The sequence below is a fragment of the Acartia tonsa genome, chromosome 15, assembly GCF_053477335.1.
Source record: "Acartia tonsa isolate MP-2025a chromosome 15, ASM5347733v1, whole genome shotgun sequence".
Taxonomy (NCBI): Eukaryota; Metazoa; Arthropoda; class Copepoda; order Calanoida; family Acartiidae; genus Acartia; species Acartia tonsa.
Genome location: NC_137274.1, coordinates 14,290,918 through 14,313,371, shown reverse-complemented (window position 1 = coordinate 14,313,371; position 22,454 = coordinate 14,290,918). Strand labels below are relative to the sequence as shown.

Sequence of the window (22,454 nt, the reverse complement as noted above, 5' to 3'; positions counted from 1 at the left end):
AGTCACCAAAGTTGTTAAGCCAATAAACTTAAGGGAATAGTTTAATAAACAACTCATTGTCCCCTCTCTCTCTGACTGACAAACGTCGGATAGGAGACTTTACCTAAACTATCTTACATGTTTTCTAAATGCCTAACCCCGGCCATGCGGGGGCTTATTTGTACACTTGTTAACATTGAACCTCATTAGCAAGATTAATTTTCATTTAAACTTTTACAATTTAAACTTAAAGAAAACTAGATTACATTTTTTAAATTAAAGATTACTTTCTACTCGTATAAATACAAAAAATCCGTAGACATATAAAAGGAGGGGGGGGGGGCGGATGTGCCACTTTTTGAAACTAAAAGTAGAACATGCATGATTTCAGCCCATAAAAGAGTTACAGCTCTAAAATTCGGCACAGCAGTTGCTTTTAAGAAGAAGAATATGGAACTGTGAAGAAATGGCAACGGAACCGCCGCTCCCGCCAAAAATGTTTTTTGCCTGTTTCCTCCAAATTTGACAGTTCTCTATCATCGAGATAAACTTTTTTTTCTCATAAAAATTTCCCCCACATTTTCATGTAACACTTGTAATACTTCAAACATGTCAATATTAAAAAAAGTGTCAAGTGAAAATATAAGGGAAATTTTTATGAAAAAAAAAGTTTATCTCAGATGATTTAAAATCGTTTAATATGGCGAAAAAAGAGAAACAACATTTTTGCCGGGAAATGGCGGTTTTCGGCGGGAGCGGCGGTTCCGCCGCCGTTTCTTCACAGTTCCATATTGTTCTCCTCAAAAGCAACTTCTGTGCCGAATTTTAGACCTGTAACTCTTTTAAAGGCTGAGTTCATGCGCGTTTTACTTTTGTTTTAAAAAAGTGGCACATCCGCCTCCCCCCTTTTAATCTTGGACTTACAGGCTTAATAATAATCTATATTTCAAAATTTTCTTCTCCGGAACCATCCAGTTCGATGTCGTCGGAGAATTCACTCAAATTTCCATCTTCATTCATCAGTCTTCCCCCAAGCATTACAACTTCCCCTACAAGATTAAGTAGGTAATAAAGGATTGTACAGCACAATTTATTTTTCTTTATTTTTTCATATATTAATTGAAACCAATTTTAATCTTTAATTATTTAACAGTATGATCATATTTATCCCCCCCCCCCCCCCACAGTGAGCCCAGGAATCCAACTTTGTGGAAAAAATTATTTATGCCCCAAACCGAACTTTAGAAAATCAATTATTTTAAAAGTCCATGTTAAAATTCATCATATTAGAGGAGGTTTGCCCTTTTAAATTAATGAAAAATTAAAAAAATTAAAGTTTTTATGGCCTTCTGAAGTTGTTACCCTGGAATTCACGAAATTTAGATACAAAAATCTCCCAAAAAAATATTTTTAAATTTTTTTTTGTTTTACTTGCCATTTAATCAAATATTAACTTAGGACGTAATGTAATAACATTTTAGAAAGGTTGTGCAATTATCTAACGCTGGATAACAAGAAACTAAATAGTTTTGTATAAAAAAAACCTCTTGAATCCATATTAAAGAAAGTTGGTGAAAATGCAAAAAAAAGCACGTTGAATATTTTTTTAAGCTCTGATTCAAATACCTTGATCTTTTTAGCAACGAGGTGAAAATTTTTAGGATGAAGTTCTAGCATTAATTAGGCTATATATAAGAGGATCCCATTGGTCTTATCAACTTTCACTTAGTTGCTTAACCTCTATAGATATTTTTGTAAAGGTCGTTTTAAGCTATTTTTAGTGTATAATCCTTATATAATTTGTTGCCGGATTTCATTATAGAGAAAAATCCTTTTACAGGGTAAAAATCTGGCAAAATGCCTTTCCAAAAAATCATGGCATAAAATTTTTCCACCAGTGGTGGAAAAGTTAGAGCACCTCAAAATAAAATTTTACTATGCCCTTGTGTATTGGACCCTGAGGGCCTCCTGGAGGGGCTACCAGAAATCTAAAGGTATCTTTAGAACCACAATGGCCGGCTCTAACTGCACTCAGAAGAAGTCAGAGATAATTGCCGGCCGCCTTCCGTCCTTTAATTGGCGGCAAAGTTAGCACACCAAAAAAATGACAATTTTTTGTTGTGTTTTTTGCACACAGGGCGGCGTGTGTTTGTGGCGCAGCCACGTGTATTACCACTTTTTTGTAGGTCATTCCAAGCCGGATTGACGGGTGTGCGGCCAGAGGTGGTCTGACCGGCCGTTTGGCCGACAGCCGCAGTTAAAGGTCGCAAAAATTGTCAAAAATTGAAATTTTTTGAGGATTTTTGGCATGACAGTGCAGCCAGACTGCTTGGCTGACAGGCCTGGGACACATGTCACCTGACACACTGGGCCATTGCCCATCTTTGCTATTTTGCACAATTTTTTTCCCATCACTTCCCTGGCCGTGATGGCCATTCAAAGTGGCCTGGGTCAAAATCGACCAAAAACCAATTTTTGGGGGTGATATTTTGACCCCCCAATCATCTAGAGAGGGAGGAAGGGATAATCTTGTTAATTCTGTAAAAGGTACTATAAAAACCTTTTAATTAAAAAAAAATTGTTTGATTTGGTTGAAAAATAAGGAAGTTATTAATTTTTTCCACAAAATTGGATTCCTGGGCTCACTGTGCCCCCCCCCAAAAAAAATAACTGTGGTAAAAAAGATTTTGTCTCATCTTCACTTAACAATATTTGACAGTAACCTAACATATTTATTTAAAAAATTCTTGTCACTGCTTGAAGGTGCTTATCATCGCTTCTCACCTTTATGCATGGTCCCCATTTTAGTTGTCTTTATAAACAAGTTATGTACCCAAAGTTTTAAATGTATCATAGCTTAAATCATACCTTGAGTTTCAAATGGAGCCATATGGCTTCTCATTCTATCTCTGGCTTCAACACCTTAGAATGAGGTTGGAATAATAAACTTAACTTCAAATGTATGTTGGTAGTTTCAATAAGTTTTTTGTTTAGCTTAAAAATTGGTGTTATAAAAAATAAGAAATGAGTGAAAATGTGCTCATTTAACTTTTAAGAATTTCTTCCAACCCTGCCTGTCAAATTATGAAACTCTGCAATATCGGGCTCTTCATAATCTTCGAGGTTAAAATCATCTGGGTTTTTAGTTTTCCCATCATGGTCATGGTTCAAAATTTCCCCTGCGTTCAAGATCCATACTTATTAATCTTAATATAATGATAGTCACTATCAAATAAAAAAGCTTGGAAGGGGCATTAATTATACGGGCGATTCATCTTAGGAGGGTGGTGGTGCCCCCCATCCCCAAAAAATATTTTTAAACATTCCTTTAACCTTTGGGAAGATATATTGGAAAGGAAACTATTGTAAGATTTAGCATAACATACAATCATCCTATTACTAGTATATAATGATATTACAGTGGAGGGGAATTTAGACCCCACCCCTGGTCGTATGGACTTTCTAGTAACGAATATAGAGTGGCTACGCTTCCTAAATCGTAACTTATTGTTATAGGAATCATCAAGCTAAATTTAAAATTGATAGGATGCTTTTAACATGTCTTAATTAACGAAAAGAGCTAACAGCTAAGGACAGATCCTATTTATAAAAAATCTACGCTTTTAAAATCCGTTGTAGATCTAGAATATTTATTGAGTAACTTGTTAAACTACAGGGGAAAGTAGGTTTTTCAGATACCGTAAAGGTGTGCGTTTTAAGACTTTAAAATAGGAGTAGAATTTTAAAATTTGCAGGACATACTGGTTTTAGGGGGTAGCGGTGGTTTTGTCGCCGTTTGTTCACAGTTCTTTATTGTACCATATTAGAGCAACTGCCATACCAAATTTTAGAGTTCTACTCCTTTTTTTAAAGTCATAAAACACACACTTTTACAGGATTCTCCGAAAGCTACCTCTCCTTTATGGATATATCCCTTTCACGACACCAAAACTTTGATTTACAAAAACTTATGTTGTACGATAGCCTTAAAGATATTTTTGAAAGGAATAGCAACAGATTGCGTTTAATAACAGACTGAAATACAATTATAAACCTGTCAAGGACTAAATAATCTATAAAAGATTTATTACTCAAATACGTCACTAACTTAAAGAAATTATATTGATTAATTACCTAAATAATAATATATATTGTTTAAGCTATTAAGACAATAATTTGTTTTTTTTATCGTTGAAACCAGCGTTTCGGAGCCGGGGGCAGCAACATTTTTGGTGGAGCTAGAGCGGTATTTTTCGTTAAAAACGGCTCCGGCTCCAGATTGGCTAAAAATGATTTTTAAAGTAATATTATAATTTGGCGACGGTCTATTTCTATAAAATAAACTGAAAAACTATTGTTACCTAACAAATAGACACACATCCTTCTACTTTTATATAACTTTAATCAAATAAAAGCCGTATTTCCAGATCTACGTCTCCGCGGAGCCGCATCAAAATTTTACGGCTCCGAAACTGTTGAAACTGTTTACGTAAATGATTTAAACTTTCGATGCGTAGAAAACTTGATTTTAAAACACACGTATCTTAGTTCCTAACTTGTCCAATGACAACTCTTCTTTCGCAAAACGACCAATCAAAATTCGTAAATTAGTTTAAAGTGGCGTAAGAATCCTTCCCTTTTCTTTTGACCACCTAACCAACGTGTGCTCTTACTTTAACCCTCCGTCTGACCTGAATTGATTAGATAAAGGAAGGGTCCTTATAAATTATTATTGATAGGTAGCAGTCTAATAAATATTAAATTGTGCCCTTTTTATAAAGATTATCCTACCATAAAAATGTAAGTAATTTTTTTTCTACCTTCGACCCTTCTAAGTCACCTTCGTTTTAGGTCCTTTTTGAAAGCGAAGCTTTTCTATAATTAGGATCGGTCCGTCCGTCACGGATAGCTTTTTTCGTTAATTTAGACATGTTAGAATTGTCCTATCGATTTCAAATTTTGCATGGTGATTCCTTTAGTAGTTAGCTACGATTTAGAAAGCGTAGCAACTCTATAACCATTACCAAAATGTCCGTACGTCTATTTTAAACATGTTGATTTTTTTACATTTTTAACAACAAAGGGGGGGGGGCGAAAGTGACACTTTTTGAAACCAAAACTAAGAGTCAACAAAGGAACTCAACTAAAAAAAGGGTTACAGGTCTGAGATTTTGCATGGCAGTTGCTTTATAGGGGTACAATATGGAACTGTGAAGAAACGGCGGCGCAACCGCCGAAAACCGCCGTAATTTTTGTTGCCTTTTCTCGGCGGTTTTCGGCGGTTGCGCCGCCGTTTCTTCACAGTTCCATATTGTACCCCTATAAAGCAACTGCCATGCAAAATGTCAGACCTGTAACTCTTTTTTTAGTTGAGTTCCTTTGACTTTTAGTTTTGGTTTCAAAAAGTGTCACTTTCGGCCCCCCCCCCCCCTTTGTATGTGACCTAATGATCCGATTGGTCTGATTTTTGGTATACTGATTCCTGGGACAACAAAGTACAATATTATAAGCGAAGCAACTCTATAATTAAGTCCTAAAAATGTAAGTATGTCCATAATCATTATCCTGTATCAAGCAGTTTTTCAACAAATTTACTTACAATTTTGCTTTGACTCTTATACATTCGCATTCTGATTATTAAGTTCTGACATTATACAAGTGTTAATGTCCGTTTGTCCTACCGTTTCAGAGCTTCGCTTTTATAGATGTTGTCATCCTTGTTTACTTTAAACTACGATAGTTTTTATTTGCTTTGAGGGAGCAGGGCGCTAGATCTTAAGAATTTCAAAATTATTATTCACCCCTCCCCACCACCCACCCCCTATATAAGAGTTAACTACAATAAGCACGAGAATTTAAACGTCCGGAAGAAGGGGTCATGAGGGAACAGGAAATTCTTAGCTGCTATATAGGATAGCTGAAACATTTTAAAGGTTCTCAATAACAATGGAAATGAACACAAACTCAATGATCGATTGTCTCATCTTCTATCTTTCCAGTGGGATTTTGTATTATTTTTTTCCGACATTTCAATAGTTAATTAAATGATGCTTATCTAATCTAGAACCTGTTGTTCTTCTGCACTGCCTGAAATGCATTAAATTTCCGAGATTTTTTTCAAAGCTGTTGTCAATGATATAAAGCAATTTTCAGGAATTAACATATTGCCAATAAAAATTTGTTTAATACTTTCTATTTCTGTATACACTTCATGTTATATTCGCTACTTATGATCGTTGTCATTCTTGTTAAAACAAAATATTGATTAATAATTTTTGAATATCAATACGTTTATTAAATTTCATGTTTTAAAATTTAAGGTTATATAATTAAATACGATACACAAATAAAAAATCACATTTAAATCTATTTACGGCGTTCTCCTCTTCTTCAATTTTAAAAATTTAAGTACTCCCCCCTCCCCCGACAGAACATCATTTTTAGGTTAGGTTTTAGGCTAGGGAGCCGAGCGCTGCGGCTAGGCAGGCAAGGCGGCCGAGCGCCGCGGCAATAGTTCATAGTTCTGTCAAGGGGAGGGGGGGGGGGGGGGTACTCAAATTTTCAAAATTGAAAAAAAATATTTCTAAGAGGATATTACCCTATTTACATTAGGTACCACACAAAAATTAAAAAGTTTAAATTGAAGGCTTTCTATGAAAAAGATAAATTTTAAAATTAGATGAAAGGTAAAAGACCAACGGCCAAACACGCTACTTATATGTAACCACTGAAAGGGGATAAAAATTAAAATCTTACAATTTTACTAATTTTTTTATAAAACAAATTATAATCAAAAGAAAATTTATTTATATCTTTCAAGCATAAATCAGCCTAAAAGACAAGATAACTAGTACAAAGAAATATCAATGAAGCTGTACTGTGTTGTATATTATACTTTTTTACACAATAATAACATTAAAAAATATTACAAAATCTATTAAAATGAACAAAAAATATTATTGTGTTAATTTTATTTAAGAGCTTTTTAATTCAAATAATGTTATAATCAAATGTTAAAGACTTGTTAAAGTTTGTTTATTTAAAATTTTATAGAAATTGTACGTTTGTTTTTTATTAATTTTTAAAATAAAATAAAGCTTAGGTAGTACACATTTCTACTTTTAAGGTTGGCAAGATTGACTTCAATTGACATTTATATTTAGGATGAAAGCATATAACAAACTATTTTACATGATTAAATTAATTTAGATTTGAGATAGGAAATTTCTTGTGTTTGGGCTATCATTTGTTAAGAAATAAAAATAAATGAGATTTGTTTCATTAAAAACATCCCCTTTTAAAAAATAAACTTTACTTTTGTCTAAAGAAGTGCAAAACACACAGAACGACTAAAGGTTATTCTGATGCTTATAAGCAAAATAATAAACATGTGATGAAAAAAAGTTTATACAATCAGACACAAAATATTAATAAACCTACATACATAAAAAATGTGTTTTTTGCCAAAAGCCATTGAAAGCTATACTGTTTCTTTCTTTGTATACTATTACTCAGCATGTGTCTTATCCATTTTTCTGTATCAGGTTCAGGTCATCTAAAAAAAAATTTAAAATCATTATTTAAGGAAATAAAAATATGAATTTTAAATTTATTGAAGGTTTTTAATGGATCAAGAGGGGGGGGGGGGGGGGTTGACACAATTGCGTAAACTGTGTGTATAGGCTTTATCTTTAGACTGAGAGGATAGTTTATTAGGGATAAAATCATTCTTATATAATAAATTTTCCAAAGTTTTAAGATTTTTTTGATAGGCCTCGACATTTAGGAGCTGTAGGCCTCTAGGTTCAGAAGCTATAGTCCTCCAGGTCGTCTATGAAGAAGTAAAATAATTTTTTTTTTGAAGAGTTACAATTTATAAAACAAAATAATCATCTTTTGTTATTTAAGTTGATATAAAGTTTTACGATTTTTTGGATAGGCCTCCAAGTTCAGGAGCTGCAGCCCTCCAGGTGAAAAAAGTTTTATTTTTTCTTGTTCAGAGACGACCTGAAGGCCTGTAGCTCCTGAACCTGGAGGCCTACAGCTCATAAACCTGGAGGCCTATCTAAAATATCATAAAACTTTGGAAAATTTATTATATAAGAATGATATTATCCCTAATAACCTAACCTCTCAGTCCAAAGATAAAGCAAATACACACGGTTTATGCAAATGTATCTTAACCCCCTTCCCCTATTTTGTTTGTAAAAGACTCATTTTAAAGATGTGTTTATAAATCTTAATCATTTGAGACAGATATATTTTATTGAAATTTTTAGTTTCATATTTATTTTTATTACTGTAGTGGTGTGCACAGGGTTTTCTCGCCCTCCCCCCATTAAATTTTTTTTTTGGGTGGTCTGGTTTTACCCTCTCCCTAAATAGTTATAAACCTTTCCAGGACCTGTGAAGGATAACTATATCGTTTGCATTTAGCGAGATCCGGTAGAGTCTTCTTAGAAATTTTTAAAAATTTGAAATTTTTATATCCCACCTTCCCCCAAACAAAATAATGACCATGGCTGCTGCCCACTGACCTGCGTAGCCGCAGCGCTTGTCTCACCTGTCTGCCTAACCTTATCGTATTTTTTAAAAAAAATAAGGAACCGGGAGGGGGGAGGGTGGGGTGAAAAATTTTCAAAGTTATAAAAAAAAGAGCACACAGACAGACACCATCCTGTTACTTTATTACAAGGATATAGGACTAGAAATAGTTAATTATCACATCGTATTATAAACAGCTTTCCGCGGCGCCAGGGGACTAAAAAACTGATTTTATCCAATAATTGTAAGTTTTAATACTTGTAGAAAACTCGATAGAATACGATGCTATGCATAATTTTTCAGTATGGCCTAGTACCGGTTCGAATCGACCGGATATTGATCGGTTTCAAATCAATACGGGAAAAAAATTAAATTTTCTGTCTAAGCCATAGAGGTCTACAGCGGCAATTTCACTCAGTTATTTAGTTACTGACAAGGATGGACCGACCCTAATAGAAAAGTTTTGAACATTTTGTTTACCTATTATGAATTAAAGAAAGATTAAAGGTAGCTGCTCAACGAATTTCATCTTTGAAAACTCTGAAATGTAACATTTTTAAATAAAGTAAAATATATATAAACTGAGAATAAGAATTATACTCATTCTCCATTGGCATTAAGTATACGGAAAAGACCTATATAATAATAATAATCTTAGTGCTTTCTTCCTCTATCACTTAAATTTTAACATAAGTCTTATGATCAAAATAAAGAAATTTACGTAATTAATTGATATCAGCTGATAATTCTATTTACGATTCTTATTTTTTTTTCTATATAAAAGCGATGAATAGCTGACTTTTTTAGGACACGTAATGAAAATAAAGTATATTATAAAAATTGTTTTTACTTTATGTTAAGATAAAAAAAATATATTAAAACAGTTTTTTAAAGACAGCTTTTGAATATTTTTAAAATAAATTTGAATTACCATATGTTTTTCACTGACCACTAGCAGGGATAGAAAGATAAACCAATGATTTTAATTATGTAAGCAAAATGAGACCAAGTATAGAGTAACTTTTTTTTCGTCGAACAATATAATTAAACTTGTAAATAAGAATAATGGGGTAATTATTACAATCTCTTATCATTTTCATGTACAAAAACTGTGTAATAGAAGCAAAAAAATAAGAATAAGTTTAGGTTGGGTTATATTTCAGTTGTACTAAAATCGGTTGACCTACTGAAAAAAAGGTCGACCTCTAAAAAGCTTTTGTGAACCGGGCTTAAAATATTCCTTTCCGAGTTAGAAACAAAAAGTTGATCATTCCACGTAGTTAAATTGAATGTATCTTGAAAAACTACCTTAAAATTACTGGCCGGTTTTCGTACTACATACGGAAAATAGCGTGAAGTTGATGTTGCCCACAAATGATTTTTTTCAAAGTTCGCCACAATCGTCTTTTTATCATAATCCATAACAACATTTCCCTTGATCAAAACTGGAGTATTTTTTACTAAAATATGCAAAGTCCCAATAGCAAAACCTAAGTTGAACCACATGTTGTGCGCATATACTCCCAGTGTCTTGCATTGAATGTTTTCACCACCAACATCACCGAAAGGTGACAATGTTCCATTAACCGTAAAACTGTGAACAGTTGGCAAATCTATATTCACTTTAAAACTAATACCATCATGCTGATACTTGCCAGAATGGAAAACCCTTCTACATTCATCCATACTCAACTCTACCTGTGTTTCATGTGGCACGTCTAACACGTGCACATGACTCGCAGTGTCGCAAAACCAGCGCTCCAACTTTAGCCTAACCTCACAACTAATAGCCTCCGACAACATAAAATCAGTTTCTGCTAGCCCCAGTAATTCCACAGATCTGACCGGTTCCATCCTATCATGCAAACAGGCAGCCGATCTAAGCTCAACAGCACTTATTTGAGAACAATCATAAGCCGCTAACCGTGGATCCTGTGACGCATACATACCACCAACAATAATAAAACAATAGGTCTGCATCACAACAACAAATAACAAAATATCCAAGTACCTGACTCCTCTATCATCCTTGGATTTCTTCACAGGTATTGGTCCAGAACGTCCACTTTTTGAACTACAGGCGTCGGGTGACCTCTTTCGCATACCACGATCTCCCTCTCGTCTGTTCCGGTCATGTCTGTCACCACTGCCGCCTCCTCGCTTGTCGTCACGCTCCCGACGATTGTCATGGTAATCTCTTCTCCTGCAAATATTATACAAATTATTACAAATATTACTTTTTAATCAATTTTGCGAGGTTCCTAGTTACTACATCTGCTACAGAATAACGTTCTAATCTATCTTTATCTCTATTTTGTCTATCCTCATCCAATTTTTGTAATTGCACTTCATTTGTAGAACCTTTAGGACGACCTTTTACAGGAATAGTTTCAGACATTTTTTGCGATTTTGCATTATCTAACGATCTATCCAATTCATCCTCCTCAACATCCCTACCCCGTTTAACACTTCCCCTTCTTTGTTCCAAGTTTACAATTTTACTCTGAAGTTTTGGAAAAGTGTCTTCTAAAATACTCATTCGAGACTCTAATTCTCTAGCAGATTCCATGTTAATATCCTCTACACCCAAACTGTTATCTATTAAACTATTATCAGTCGCATAATCTCCATGAAAAACACTATCTTTACTAATAGTAGAATATGTAGAATCTAACTTAGTTTTGTCATTCGTATCTACACTTTCAGAAATATGAGTACTTTCCAAAGTATCACTAAGATCCTCAACTAAATCATTTAAATATTCATTATCCTTAGATACATTTGACCTTTGCTGTGACAAGTCAACACCCAAAAAAGAATCCTCCAAAAAATCTGGTGTTACCTGTCCATCCTTCCGCCTTCCAACCACCTCTGGACTAGCGCCACAACTATTCTCCTCTTCAGTAACGCCTGAACAAGATAAATTTCTTAAAGTATTGGGAAAGTCATAGTTTATTTTCAAGTCATTGTCCACAGAGAAGAACTCATCTGTAACCACTAAGTCAATCTTTTCATCTGGAGTCAAATCTAGAGTACTCTCTATAACATATATTTTATCCCTTGGCACAATTCTAACCCCTTTGTCTTTCAATCTACACTTTTCCAGGGGTTGAACCTCAAACAAACTGTCAGAAATTACTTTTGTCACTAGACACGGACCCACCCATAAAGAACAGAGTTTACGAGCTACACCAATCGTTGTGACGTCATAATAAATATAACAATAGGAATTTATAGCTATCGGCCTACCTATCCTTTCTGTATTTTCTACCTGTAAATACTTCTCAGTCCTCTCTTGTCCAGTTCTCCAATTTCTGTCAAGACAATCCAATAACTCTGAAAAATTCATATATTTAATCTTTGTGCGTGTTAAAGGATCAAATGCGTCCAATGGAAGCTTAGGGTTACGTAGGAAAAACTTGAAAAACGGGGAACATCCTAACCTCCGATTAAAAGAAGTGTTCATACAAAATTGTGTAGCTTTAAGTATATGAGCCCAATCTCCATCTTGAAAACGTAAATCAGTCTTAAGAAACGAATACACCGATTGGTTGTATCTTTCACTAAAATTAGAATTAGCTGATCTGGGAGGGATAAAAATTTGTTCAATACCCAACCTTAAACAAACTTCCCTAAAAACTTTCGATTTAAAACTTTGTGCATTGTCAGTCCTGATTCTTTCGCACAATCCCCAAACAGAAAATAAATTAAACTTCAAACATTCAATAATTGTTTCAGCTTTAACATCCTCAATAGCAAACAACCACACATATCTAGTACAACTGTCAACTACTATTAAAATATGCTTACAAATGACTCCATTATATTCACACTCATTCAAAGGACCTATCGCATCTATGGCCAACTCTGCCATAGCCTCCCCAGCCAAAGGTGAAAATTCTATATTATGATTATGTTTCGGTTTTTTACGCCTATTCAAACAAATGACACAATTTGCAACTGCCGCAGCTACATATTTAGACACATAGGGAAAAATAAAGTGTCTGTTAATCCTACTCAAAGTCTCCAGGTAACCCCTATGTCCCGCTGTAACATCTGCATGAGCCAACAAAAAAACTTTATTGCACATTCCAATAGGTACCACTACCCGTTCTATTAATTGAAATTCCTTCTGGAGCCGCATGGGTGAAGTCAAAATAATTAAACCATCTTTAAAACTCAAGTGTTCGAAAAACCTTAATATTTGTTTACCACGATAAGGCATTTGAGACAATTCTCTGGACGTGGGTTTGACATTATTTACAATAAATTTCCTCACCTCCACTAAAACAGGATCCTTCTCCAGACTACGACTGAATTCTCTCGCCTTCAATCTTGACGCTATTTGACTGGCCGTCTCCGCTCCAATACCTGCAATAAGACATAATTTAGGATCTTCTAATTGATATACAGTATCCAATATTAACTCTCCTTGTTCGTCCGTCGATAATTTAGATATCCTATCTTTACTATCCTCTAACGTAGTACGTGACAATATATCAACATTAGTATGCATCTTGCCCTGCCTATGTACAACCTCATAACTGAAGGTGGATAAAAAATTTATCCACCTTATGGTGAGGCCAACAAAATATCCGTTTTGTCTCCAAGTAGATAGATGTTTCAGTGCAGCTGAATCAGTTCTAACAATAAATTTCTTGTGTCTCAAATAACATTCAAATCTTTCAACAGCATTTACTAATGCACATAATTCTCCTTTATGCGCTGCATAATTGGCTTCATGAGTTGAACAAACACGTGACCAACACGATATCATTTTCTCTTGGCCATTTTGTTTTTGACTTAACACTGCAGACATAGCTGTAGATGACCAATCTGTATCCAACACAAATGGTTCAGCCTCCATCCTCCAATCTGGAAATGATTTGCTTATTTCTTCACAGAACAATTCTCTAGTCTTTGTAAAAGCTTCCATACTTTTTTCATCCCATTCTATTTTACTACTGTTTCTGAATTTGTTCAATGGTGCCGTAATATCAGAAAAATTCTTGAAATATGAACCATAAAAATTTATGAAACCAGTAAATCTTTGAATATCTTTACCTGTTTCAGGTACTGGCCAATTCTTAATTTTTTCAATGTATGCTTTGTCCATGAATATGCCTTCTGCATTTATAATATGACCCAGAAATTTCACTTCCTCTGCAAACAATGTACATTTTCCAAGATTAATCTTGAGGCCTGCTTCACAAAAGGTTCGTAGTAGTGTATTCAGATGCTCCAGATGTTCCTCCACATTCATGCTATACACGAGAACATCGTCTAAATAAACTAGACAAAATGCTCTTAATTCAGGACTCAAATCCATTACTCTATCCATCAATTTTACAAACGCACTTGGAGCATTGGTCAATCCGAATGGTAGCCTCTTGAAGCAATACTGCCGTCCATTAGAACAAAATGCTGTATATTTCCTGACAGATTCCTTCAAATGCATTGAATTATACGCCGAAGTAAGGTCAATAGACGTAAAAATCTTCTTTCCTCCAAGTTTGTCAAATAACTCACCAATGTTAGGCAAAGGATAACATATCTTCTCAGTTATTTCATTTAACGAGCGATAGTCCAGGACAAACCTGACTTTCACCTCGTTAGTGTTTCCCACTTTCTTCTTAACAGCAAAGATTCCAGAATTAAACGGTGAATTACATTCTTCTATCACATCTGTCTCCAACCATAAATCAATCTGTTCCTTTAGTTTCTCTGCATGATGAGGATTAAGTCTAATCATTCTATTTTTGAAAGGTTGAGCTCCAGGAACTAACTGAATATCATACTCCTCCAAAGTACAAGATCCAATATCCGTAGGGTCAATCGATAACGCCTTAAAATTCTTTAAGAACAAACCAACTATTCTACCTTTCAAAGAGACGTTATCTTTTAAAAATGGAACTTTATCCAACTTCAATTTATCTTTAATAAAACAAATCTTCTTTAATGTTGTTGACACATCTTCTTTAACTCTATTTTCTTGCAACATCGCTATCTTCTCCGCTAAGAACAAATTTCCAACCAAAGTACCAGCAGGAACAGATTTCTTAAAAGTTTCAAAATTCGTAATTTTAGTCATAATTTTACCGTTTTTGCCCACCTCCGTAATTCCTTCATTTATCAACAGGTTATTCCGGCTACAGTAACCTTGTCTAGGAGCTATATAACACAACTGTCCTTCAGGCATATTTCCCTTAGTTGAAACTTCTACCACAACTGTACTTAATGCTGGAATTTCTATTCGATCTTTCAATGAACAAATCCATTTTTGGTCTTGTAACTCAGCTACATTAATCTCAGGTTTCTTAGTTCTTGCCTTCTCCATTTTCTCCAGAACCGTATGAACCAAATTCTTCACTACAATCTTTCGTTTAGCTACCAGATTCACACTGGTTCCATGCATCTCAATCCTGTTACCATCTTTCCCAAATATCGTCTTCACGTGATTTTTGTTAAGCCAATGACTGCCTAGATTCATAGGTACAGTCATGCCAGAAATCACATAGCAATCTTCTTTAAAACTGTGGCCTCCAATCTGAAATTCAACATTCCGAACAACACCGTCAATCTTGATGCTGGAACCCTGCACGCCTGTTGCTTTCGAATCCGTTTCTTCAATTGTACATTCAAGTTTTCTAGCTAACACTTGAGAGATCAGGCAGCCACGGGCATTACCGCTGTCAACTAAGGCCAGGATTTCCATGCCACCAATCTTCGTTGGAACGTAGACTTCAGCCGCTCCAGCCGCCATCTCAGAATCTTCATGAAAATTAGAAAACAACTATCTAACCAACACCAGCAGTTATGAGGTTGTAACTATCCAATTTTCCTATCAAATAACTATCTATCTATTTGCAACAAAAAACAGAATAACAGAATAAAACAAATCACTCACCGACAATATTTCCTCCTCCAACAGAAACGTCCAAAATATCTCTCAATCCACAATCAAAAAAAACTTCTCTCCGGCCAATCTAAAATATTACAAACATTTTAGATGCCAATTAGTAAATAAATCACTTTAAATAAGAATTAATATCGGTATTAATATATATAACTAATTGTTTTACAAGACTGATTTTCGAACAGCAATATATATAATAGTAATCAATTATTAAACAGCATAAAATAAAATCTTAACAACTCACCATCAAATAAATAGTATATCTCAACCACTACAAATACTCTTCCCGACCAATCTAAAATAAAATACAATTATTTTAGATGCCATACTTAAATGTTATCACTGAACAAATAAACTTGCAACACATTTAATAAAGAGATTGTATTAAGAAATATAATATTAATCAAATATTATCAATCACCAAGCAACTAAATAATTCTTTCTGAATGCCATAAAATTTTTTTTTTAATGCAATAAAATATTACCTAATAATACTATTATTATCAGATTAATAACTGATCTCCTGCACACTACTTTTATGTATAAAATTCTTGAAAGTCGAAACTCAACTAACTATATTTCTCCATACCTGAGAGCACCTTCTTGCGCAGCTCAACTTTCTGACGCAGCTCAACTTCTGTGTGCAGCTCAACTTTCTGCGCATGGAACGCCCCACTCCTGTTAATCATTGCAGCTACCTCTCTACACCACCCCATTTTGCGCATACCAGCTCTGAGAGATAGTGCAAACTTCTTTGCAAATATGTTCACTCCCCCTTTCTCCTCAAAAGAGAGACAGCTCCACCATTCTTGCGCATACCAACTCCGAGAGACAGCGCAAAATATCTGCCAACCCCTCCCTTCCTTTATAAAAAGAGAGGCTACTCCACGATGATATCTAATGCATTATAACAATTTTGCTTCATGAAATTCTAAGCTTCATAAAAAATTTTGCTGAATCAACATTACTAAATCGCAATATAATTGTTTTAAAATTAAATACTTAAAACCACAATAACTGACTCAACTTTTAAAACAATTTTTCACATTTTCATCAAAATTTAATACTTTTCAAATATTTAATTTCACATTTTTATCCAATTTGATTCAATTTTAAATTAAAATTAATATTCTTTCATTAACAATTTTACAAAATTGTATTCCTATTTCGTTATTCCATTTTCAATTCCTTATTATTCTTATCTCTGTTAGACTCCCCAACAGTCTGAAACAAAAATGAATTTTTCTAATTACAACAAAACATAATCGAAAACTAAATTAATTATTTTGATTTCTATTATAACATAATCTCATAACTTCATATACGGTAATAAACAATATGTTATCTTTTCATAATTCAAAATAAACCATCAAAATAAACTATCACAGTATTAGAGTTGCTTCGTTCACTCTTTATCATTAATTTTGTTTTGTTGTTGTTTATTTACAACGCGCATAAATCAAAACAATGCCGCGTAACATGTAGAAAATGGAATAAGGTTTTAGTGGTCATAATACATACAAAACATTAATACCATAAAATGTCATCTATAATAGCACTATTCCATGCCTCAACCTCCGCTACAAGATCATCTTCATAATCACGTGCCCCTAAACCATCGACATACGCCACTTCCTTCGTATCTGCTTCATCCTTCACCCCTCCTTCAATTTCACCAACCAATTTCTTTTTATCAATGCCATTTTCATCCTTTTTAAAACTCTTTTGCCCCGTCTTATAGGGAACAAAAGGCTTGTTTCCCCACCGCAAAAAGTATTTTCCTTTAGGATTAGGTAACTTTTTATCTCTAATATCAAAGCAATCCCTCATCATGTGTCCTTTTCTATTGCAATAATAACAAATAAAACCACCTTGAATTGCGCCAATTAAAGGAATAAGTTCAGCTGGTCCGCCAAATTCATCAGCTAAATCAATTTCACATTGATTTATTTCATATGAAAAATTATCTTCATCACTAACCTGATCAATAGTTACAGGATTTGACTTGGAACCAGCGCCACCAACCATCGTTTTAGCCAAAGCCATCTGGTTTGTTGTACATCCTCTAGCCATTGACCCTGAAATTTGATTAAATTGTAGCCCTTTAACAATCAGCTGTGCTTTAACTATTAACTCTGTCCGAAACTTCGTTATCATTCGCACTTGTCCGTCACGCTCCAAATCTAACGAAAATTGACGCATCTGGTTAGCCAAAAGTGGAGATAAAATCACATTACACACTTGAGAATAGAAATCCATAAACATATCATCAGTTGGTTTCGGATAAGTACGTTTCCAGAATGATAATATCTTATCAAAAAATGCATCAATCTTATCATTTTCATGTTGCTTAACACACAAATACGCATCTTTACACACATTTTTCATGTCGGGTGGTAAAAATGTCTCTCGCATCTTACACAAGTACCCCTTTAATGTTAATCGTCTATTCTCCATATCAGCAGGTTTTAGCGTATAACCACAAGCGGTTCTTACACCCACACACTTGTCAAACAGAATTTCCTTGCACACTTGATGATTAGTCATATGATACCGTCTAGTAGTCATCCAAAATCTCTCTAAATAATCATCAAAGAAAATCACATCATCGTCTACTAAAAATTCAGGCGCATTCTTTCTGAACTGATCATCAAGCTTAGCACACGTTTCATTGTACCTATGAACATTCTCCTCCCCCTGCGAAACATACAAAGATCTATCTGGTACATAAACAAGAGATTTACACCAACTAACCTGTGATTCACTCAGCCCAGCCTCAAAGAAATTGAGCGTATTAAAATCCTCCGCTTTAACCTCAGAAAGGGCTGGCCACCACATGAGAACTCCATTGTAGATATTATCCACAGCATCAACCTTAGACAGCTCCCAAAGTTTTATGATCTTATCTTCATGATCTTGCATTCCACCAAAAATAGTTCGAGAACCACTAGCAAACAATTTAGGCTTCTCCTCTGGTACAGATCCTCCAGCCGTCCTCTGCCAAGGCATAGAGTTATTCAAACTATTCTGCTGGGTATTCAAACTATTCTGCTGGGCAATTCTATCCAAAATTCGTTGCTGGCCAGTCATAAACTCATCAACAACCGTCACATTCTCGGTTTTGATATCATTTTCAACACTAGGCACCACCACCTTATTAAGGCGATCTTCTAAATCGTCCATACGAGTAGCTAATCCAGTAACCGCAGCACTGTTGGTATCAACATTATCCGTCAACTCCTGAACCTTCGTCTCCAGCGGCGTCATTCGCCCAGTCAAATTATCCAGCTTATTCCCATTGGAATGAATATCACCCTGCAACGAGGTTATCGACTCAAAGATGTACTCAAGCTTCTCCTCCGGAGACAGCTTCTTAAAATGAGCAATGTTCACCTTCATCGCTCACAAAAAAATTCCTGAATAAAAACAAAACAAAGAATAATACAGTTAAAAGAAAATCTGAGCTATAGATTCGTACTACACTACTGCGCCAAAATGACGTGTAATAATAGTAAGAACAAACAGCTAAATATTCTAATAAAGTGTATTAATTCAAGACAGATTAAACATACAATTATAATATTAAATATAATAGCAAGGATTCACTTTTAGGTTCGTGCCGAGTCGCAGAGCAAAGTCTTGCTCCGAGACGGTTGACACAAGAACTGAAAGCTAATTTACAAAATACATATAATGCTCTCAAGACAGGAAGAAAGGGACTATACATCACACCTCACAGTAAATTTGTAAGCTTAGACCTCATATTATTGTTTTTATATTACTTTAGGTTAGGTTATATTAGGTAGGCCCCGTAGGATTAGAGGGGAAATGCATAGGTAAAACTAATTTCGGGTATAGTCCATTTCTTCGTATTTTCACAGTAGCTTTTCTCCTATTTCTAGCCTCTGCGGGAGGCTCTAACCCTGCGGGGCAATCACCTAACTCAATATAACCTAACCTAACCTATCAAAAGCCACTTTGAAAATACACGACCAATCGCCCCTTAAAGGGAGCTGCAACGAAAGGGACTATACCCAAATTTTCCCTGTCAATATATCCACGTATATTCTACATCCAATCTCTTCTGGATTTTAAAAAATGGTGGGAGAGGGTTTTTTTTAGGGGTGATTTCTCTTAGAATGGTTCCCTCACCCCAAAATAAAAACCGTCACTGTAATGGAAACCATATCGATTCAGCGGTTTGCGAGATCCATCGATACAGACAAACAGATAGAGATCCTGTTACTTTTAAGGTTTAATACACATTTAATCAAATATTTTTCTTCATTTAACATATGTATTTTTATATATTTTCAGTAGGTATAAATGCATAGATTAGTTAATTAGAGTATCGTATTATAGACAGCTTTCCGCGGATATTAAAAATAAAATCATAGGATTCACACTAGGTTTGTTAGCCCCAAAGGCCGGAAGCCCCGGACTAATAAATCTGGTATTAATTATATGATTTTTATTTTATTATTCGATCATGGAAAGTTGTCTACAATACGATAAATTTCATGATTTTTCAGTATAGCTCTGAACCGGTTCTAATCCAGCGGATATTGTTCGGTTTCGAAGCCATACTGGAAAGATTAGTTGCTGTCTTTAGTGCCCTAGCAAAATGGGGATATATTTCTGCTTTTGGCCTACCTATTCTATTGACGTAAGAAAATACCCTTTACCCCATCTCATTTCTAGGGTTTTCCCCCTTCTCTTTCCCTCTACTATGACGTCAATAGAATAGGTAGGCCAAAAGCGGTGACATCTATCCCCATTTTTCTAGGGCAATAAACACAGCGTCATCTACGACAGATTATTCCAAAAATTTTATCCCCCGCAACCCCCACACCCACCTCCCCCATCACCTCCTCCCCCACCATCACCCCCCCCCCCATCACCACCATCACCTCCCTCGCCCATATCACCCCCACCACCATCCTCCCTCGTAACCAGCTGGCCCAGCCAACCCCCCACATCCTCCCCTTGGGGGGCCATCCAACCGCCTCCATCGTCACCCCCAAGGGGTCCTCCCTCTTGGAAATCTGAATTATCCGTCCAGCCAAAATTTTGTTCAGATTCTACAATGTCTTGTCCTTCGAAGGTATCATTCTCTAACTGAAATTGTTCTTCATTTATAGAAATCTTATCAATCCAATGATCATTCTCCCCATTGCTGTCAGCTCGGTCATCATCAACTGCCTCATTCCCACCATCCATGTCCCCCAGAGAAACCATACCTACACTATAATCAAAGTATCCATAGCCCCCACAACCAGCCATAATCAAATATCTTCCCGCGCTTTTTTCTCCATTACCAACATTTCCCGCCAAATTTTTATTGGTCGGAAGATACATGCGTTGCAGCCAACCACAGAGCAGCAATAGTTTGATTTCGTTGGCCAGCACAAAATGCGGTTTCCTCCCCGGCCCCGGCATCACACTAGCCATGGTAAATAGAGATAATCTAGAGATATTAGGGAGTAAGGGAGGGGACAATGGATCGAATATTCAATATTTTAGGGGTCTCAAACCTCGGGGACCTGTCCAAAGTGTTCATAAAGGATTTAGAAAGTTCTGACTGACTTTGGGGACTAGAGCACATTTGCCGCTGAATTTTTTATGATCCTAACAGACAATTTTCTGAATTAGATTAACATTAACACTTAACTATTTTTTAAAAATTTTCTGGTGCTACAAGGAAAGGCCTTGAGGAGTAGAATCAGGAACTTTTGTCCATTTCAAAATATCTCGTTCCTAGCCTAAGTTTCCTGATTCTACTCCTAAAGGCCTTTCCTGGGAGCACCATGAAGCCATAGTTAGAAAAAATATTTTGCATGGGTTATTTTTCTGGGACACTGTACTGGGCATGGCACTCTACAAAATTAAGGTAATAAAGAGAGAGAGGGGGGGGGGAGTTTTGACACAAACAGTGTGCATAGGCTTTATCTTTGGACTTATAGGATAGGTTATTAGGGATAAAAATCATTCTTATATGCAAATTTTCCCAAGTTTTAAGATGTTTTGGATAGACCTCTTGGTGATTTCTGGACAGGAAAAAAAACAAAAAAAAAAACAATTTCTTTATGAATAGTTAGAGGTCAACTTATAAAACAAAATATACATCTTTTCGAATGTTGTTTACATATTTGAAGAAAAAAGATGCATATTTGGTTTGATAAGTTGACCTGCAATAATAAAAATTTTATTTTTACCTGTCCAGAGACCACCTGGTGGCCTGCGGCTCCTGATCCTGGAGGCCCATCTAAAAAATCTTAAAACTTGGGGAAAATTCATCATATAAGAATTATTTTATCTTTAATAACCTATCCTCTTAGTCCAAAGATAAAGCCCATGCACAGATCATTACTATAAAAATTTAGTTTGAAATTACCAATCTTAACCAGACAACTGCCATCTAGCCATACAAGATGCATAGATTTCAAATCTAATTTTTGAGAAAATTAGATTTAAAAATTTCAAGTTCAATTTTCATCCCCTAGGTGTTACCGCACAATCATGACAAGAAAAGCAAAGATTATTAATCTAAAATTTTGAACAAGTTTGCTTTTATAAAGTTCTTCATAAAACCACTCCTGAAGGGAGTTAATTAATGGCCATTTTTATCCATTGCTTTGCTAAAGTCACGGAAATTCAGCCTTAAATAAATCATATATAGAGTGGTTTTATGAAAGACTTTACAAAAGCAAAGTTGTAAAGAATTGAAAAAATATGAATATTTGTTTTTCTTATTGTGGATTAGTGTAAGCTCCTAGGGGATGAAATTTAAACTTAAAATTTTAAAATTAAAATTTTTCAAAAATAAAATTTCGTTGGATTTTTTAGCTGTCCGATATGAAATCTACACATCTTGTATGGCTAGATGGCAGTGGTCTGGTTAAGATTGGGAATTTCAAACTAAATTATTACAATAATGAACTGTGCATGCACACTGTTTACGCAAATGTGTCAAAACTTCCCCTTCTCTTGGTCCAAGAAGACAACCTTGGGGTAC

The 22,454-nt window shown here is 35.1% G+C and overlaps 2 protein-coding genes across 2 annotated transcripts; both read right to left on the bottom strand.

Annotated features, from left to right (window-relative positions):
* Positions 1 to 6,311: 6,311 nt before the first annotated feature.
* LOC145306733 (uncharacterized) lies at positions 6,312 to 10,626 on the bottom strand. Its single transcript, XM_080149012.1, has 2 exons — positions 9,004 to 10,626; positions 6,312 to 7,534 (listed from the first exon to the last, which is right to left on the bottom strand). Exon 1 carries the CDS (start codon positions 10,624 to 10,626, stop codon positions 9,676 to 9,678), a length of 951 nt encoding a protein of 316 aa, XP_080005138.1. The 3' UTR covers positions 6,312 to 7,534; positions 9,004 to 9,675.
* Positions 10,627 to 10,708: 82 nt separating this feature from the next.
* LOC145306929 (uncharacterized) lies at positions 10,709 to 15,286 on the bottom strand. The gene is made up of 6 exons (XM_080149268.1): positions 14,623 to 15,286; positions 13,648 to 14,403; positions 12,803 to 12,894; positions 11,805 to 11,859; positions 11,366 to 11,433; positions 10,709 to 10,726 (listed from the first exon to the last, which is right to left on the bottom strand). Exons 1-6 carry the CDS (start codon positions 15,284 to 15,286, stop codon positions 10,709 to 10,711), a joined length of 1,653 nt encoding a protein of 550 aa, XP_080005394.1.
* Positions 15,287 to 22,454: the final 7,168 nt, after the last annotated feature.

What these genes read in the sequence shown, in the direction of transcription:
- LOC145306733 (XM_080149012.1), bottom strand. Translation starts at nt 10,626, where the DNA reads ATGCGAAAGAGGTCACCCGACGCCTGTAGTTCAAAAAGTGGACGTTCT.
- LOC145306929 (XM_080149268.1), bottom strand. Translation starts at nt 15,286, where the DNA reads ATGGCGGCTGGAGCGGCTGAAGTCTACGTTCCAACGAAGATTGGTGGC. An exon ending in TCATATTATAAATGCAGAAG is followed by an intron (nt 12,895 to 13,647) that starts GCATATTCATGG and finishes GTCTTATTGCAG; the next exon opens with GTATTGGAGCGGAGACGGCC. An exon ending in AGGATCCTGTTTTAGTGGAG is followed by an intron (nt 11,860 to 12,802) that starts GTGAGGAAATTT and finishes TGAATTTTTCAG; the next exon opens with AGTTATTGGATTGTCTTGAC.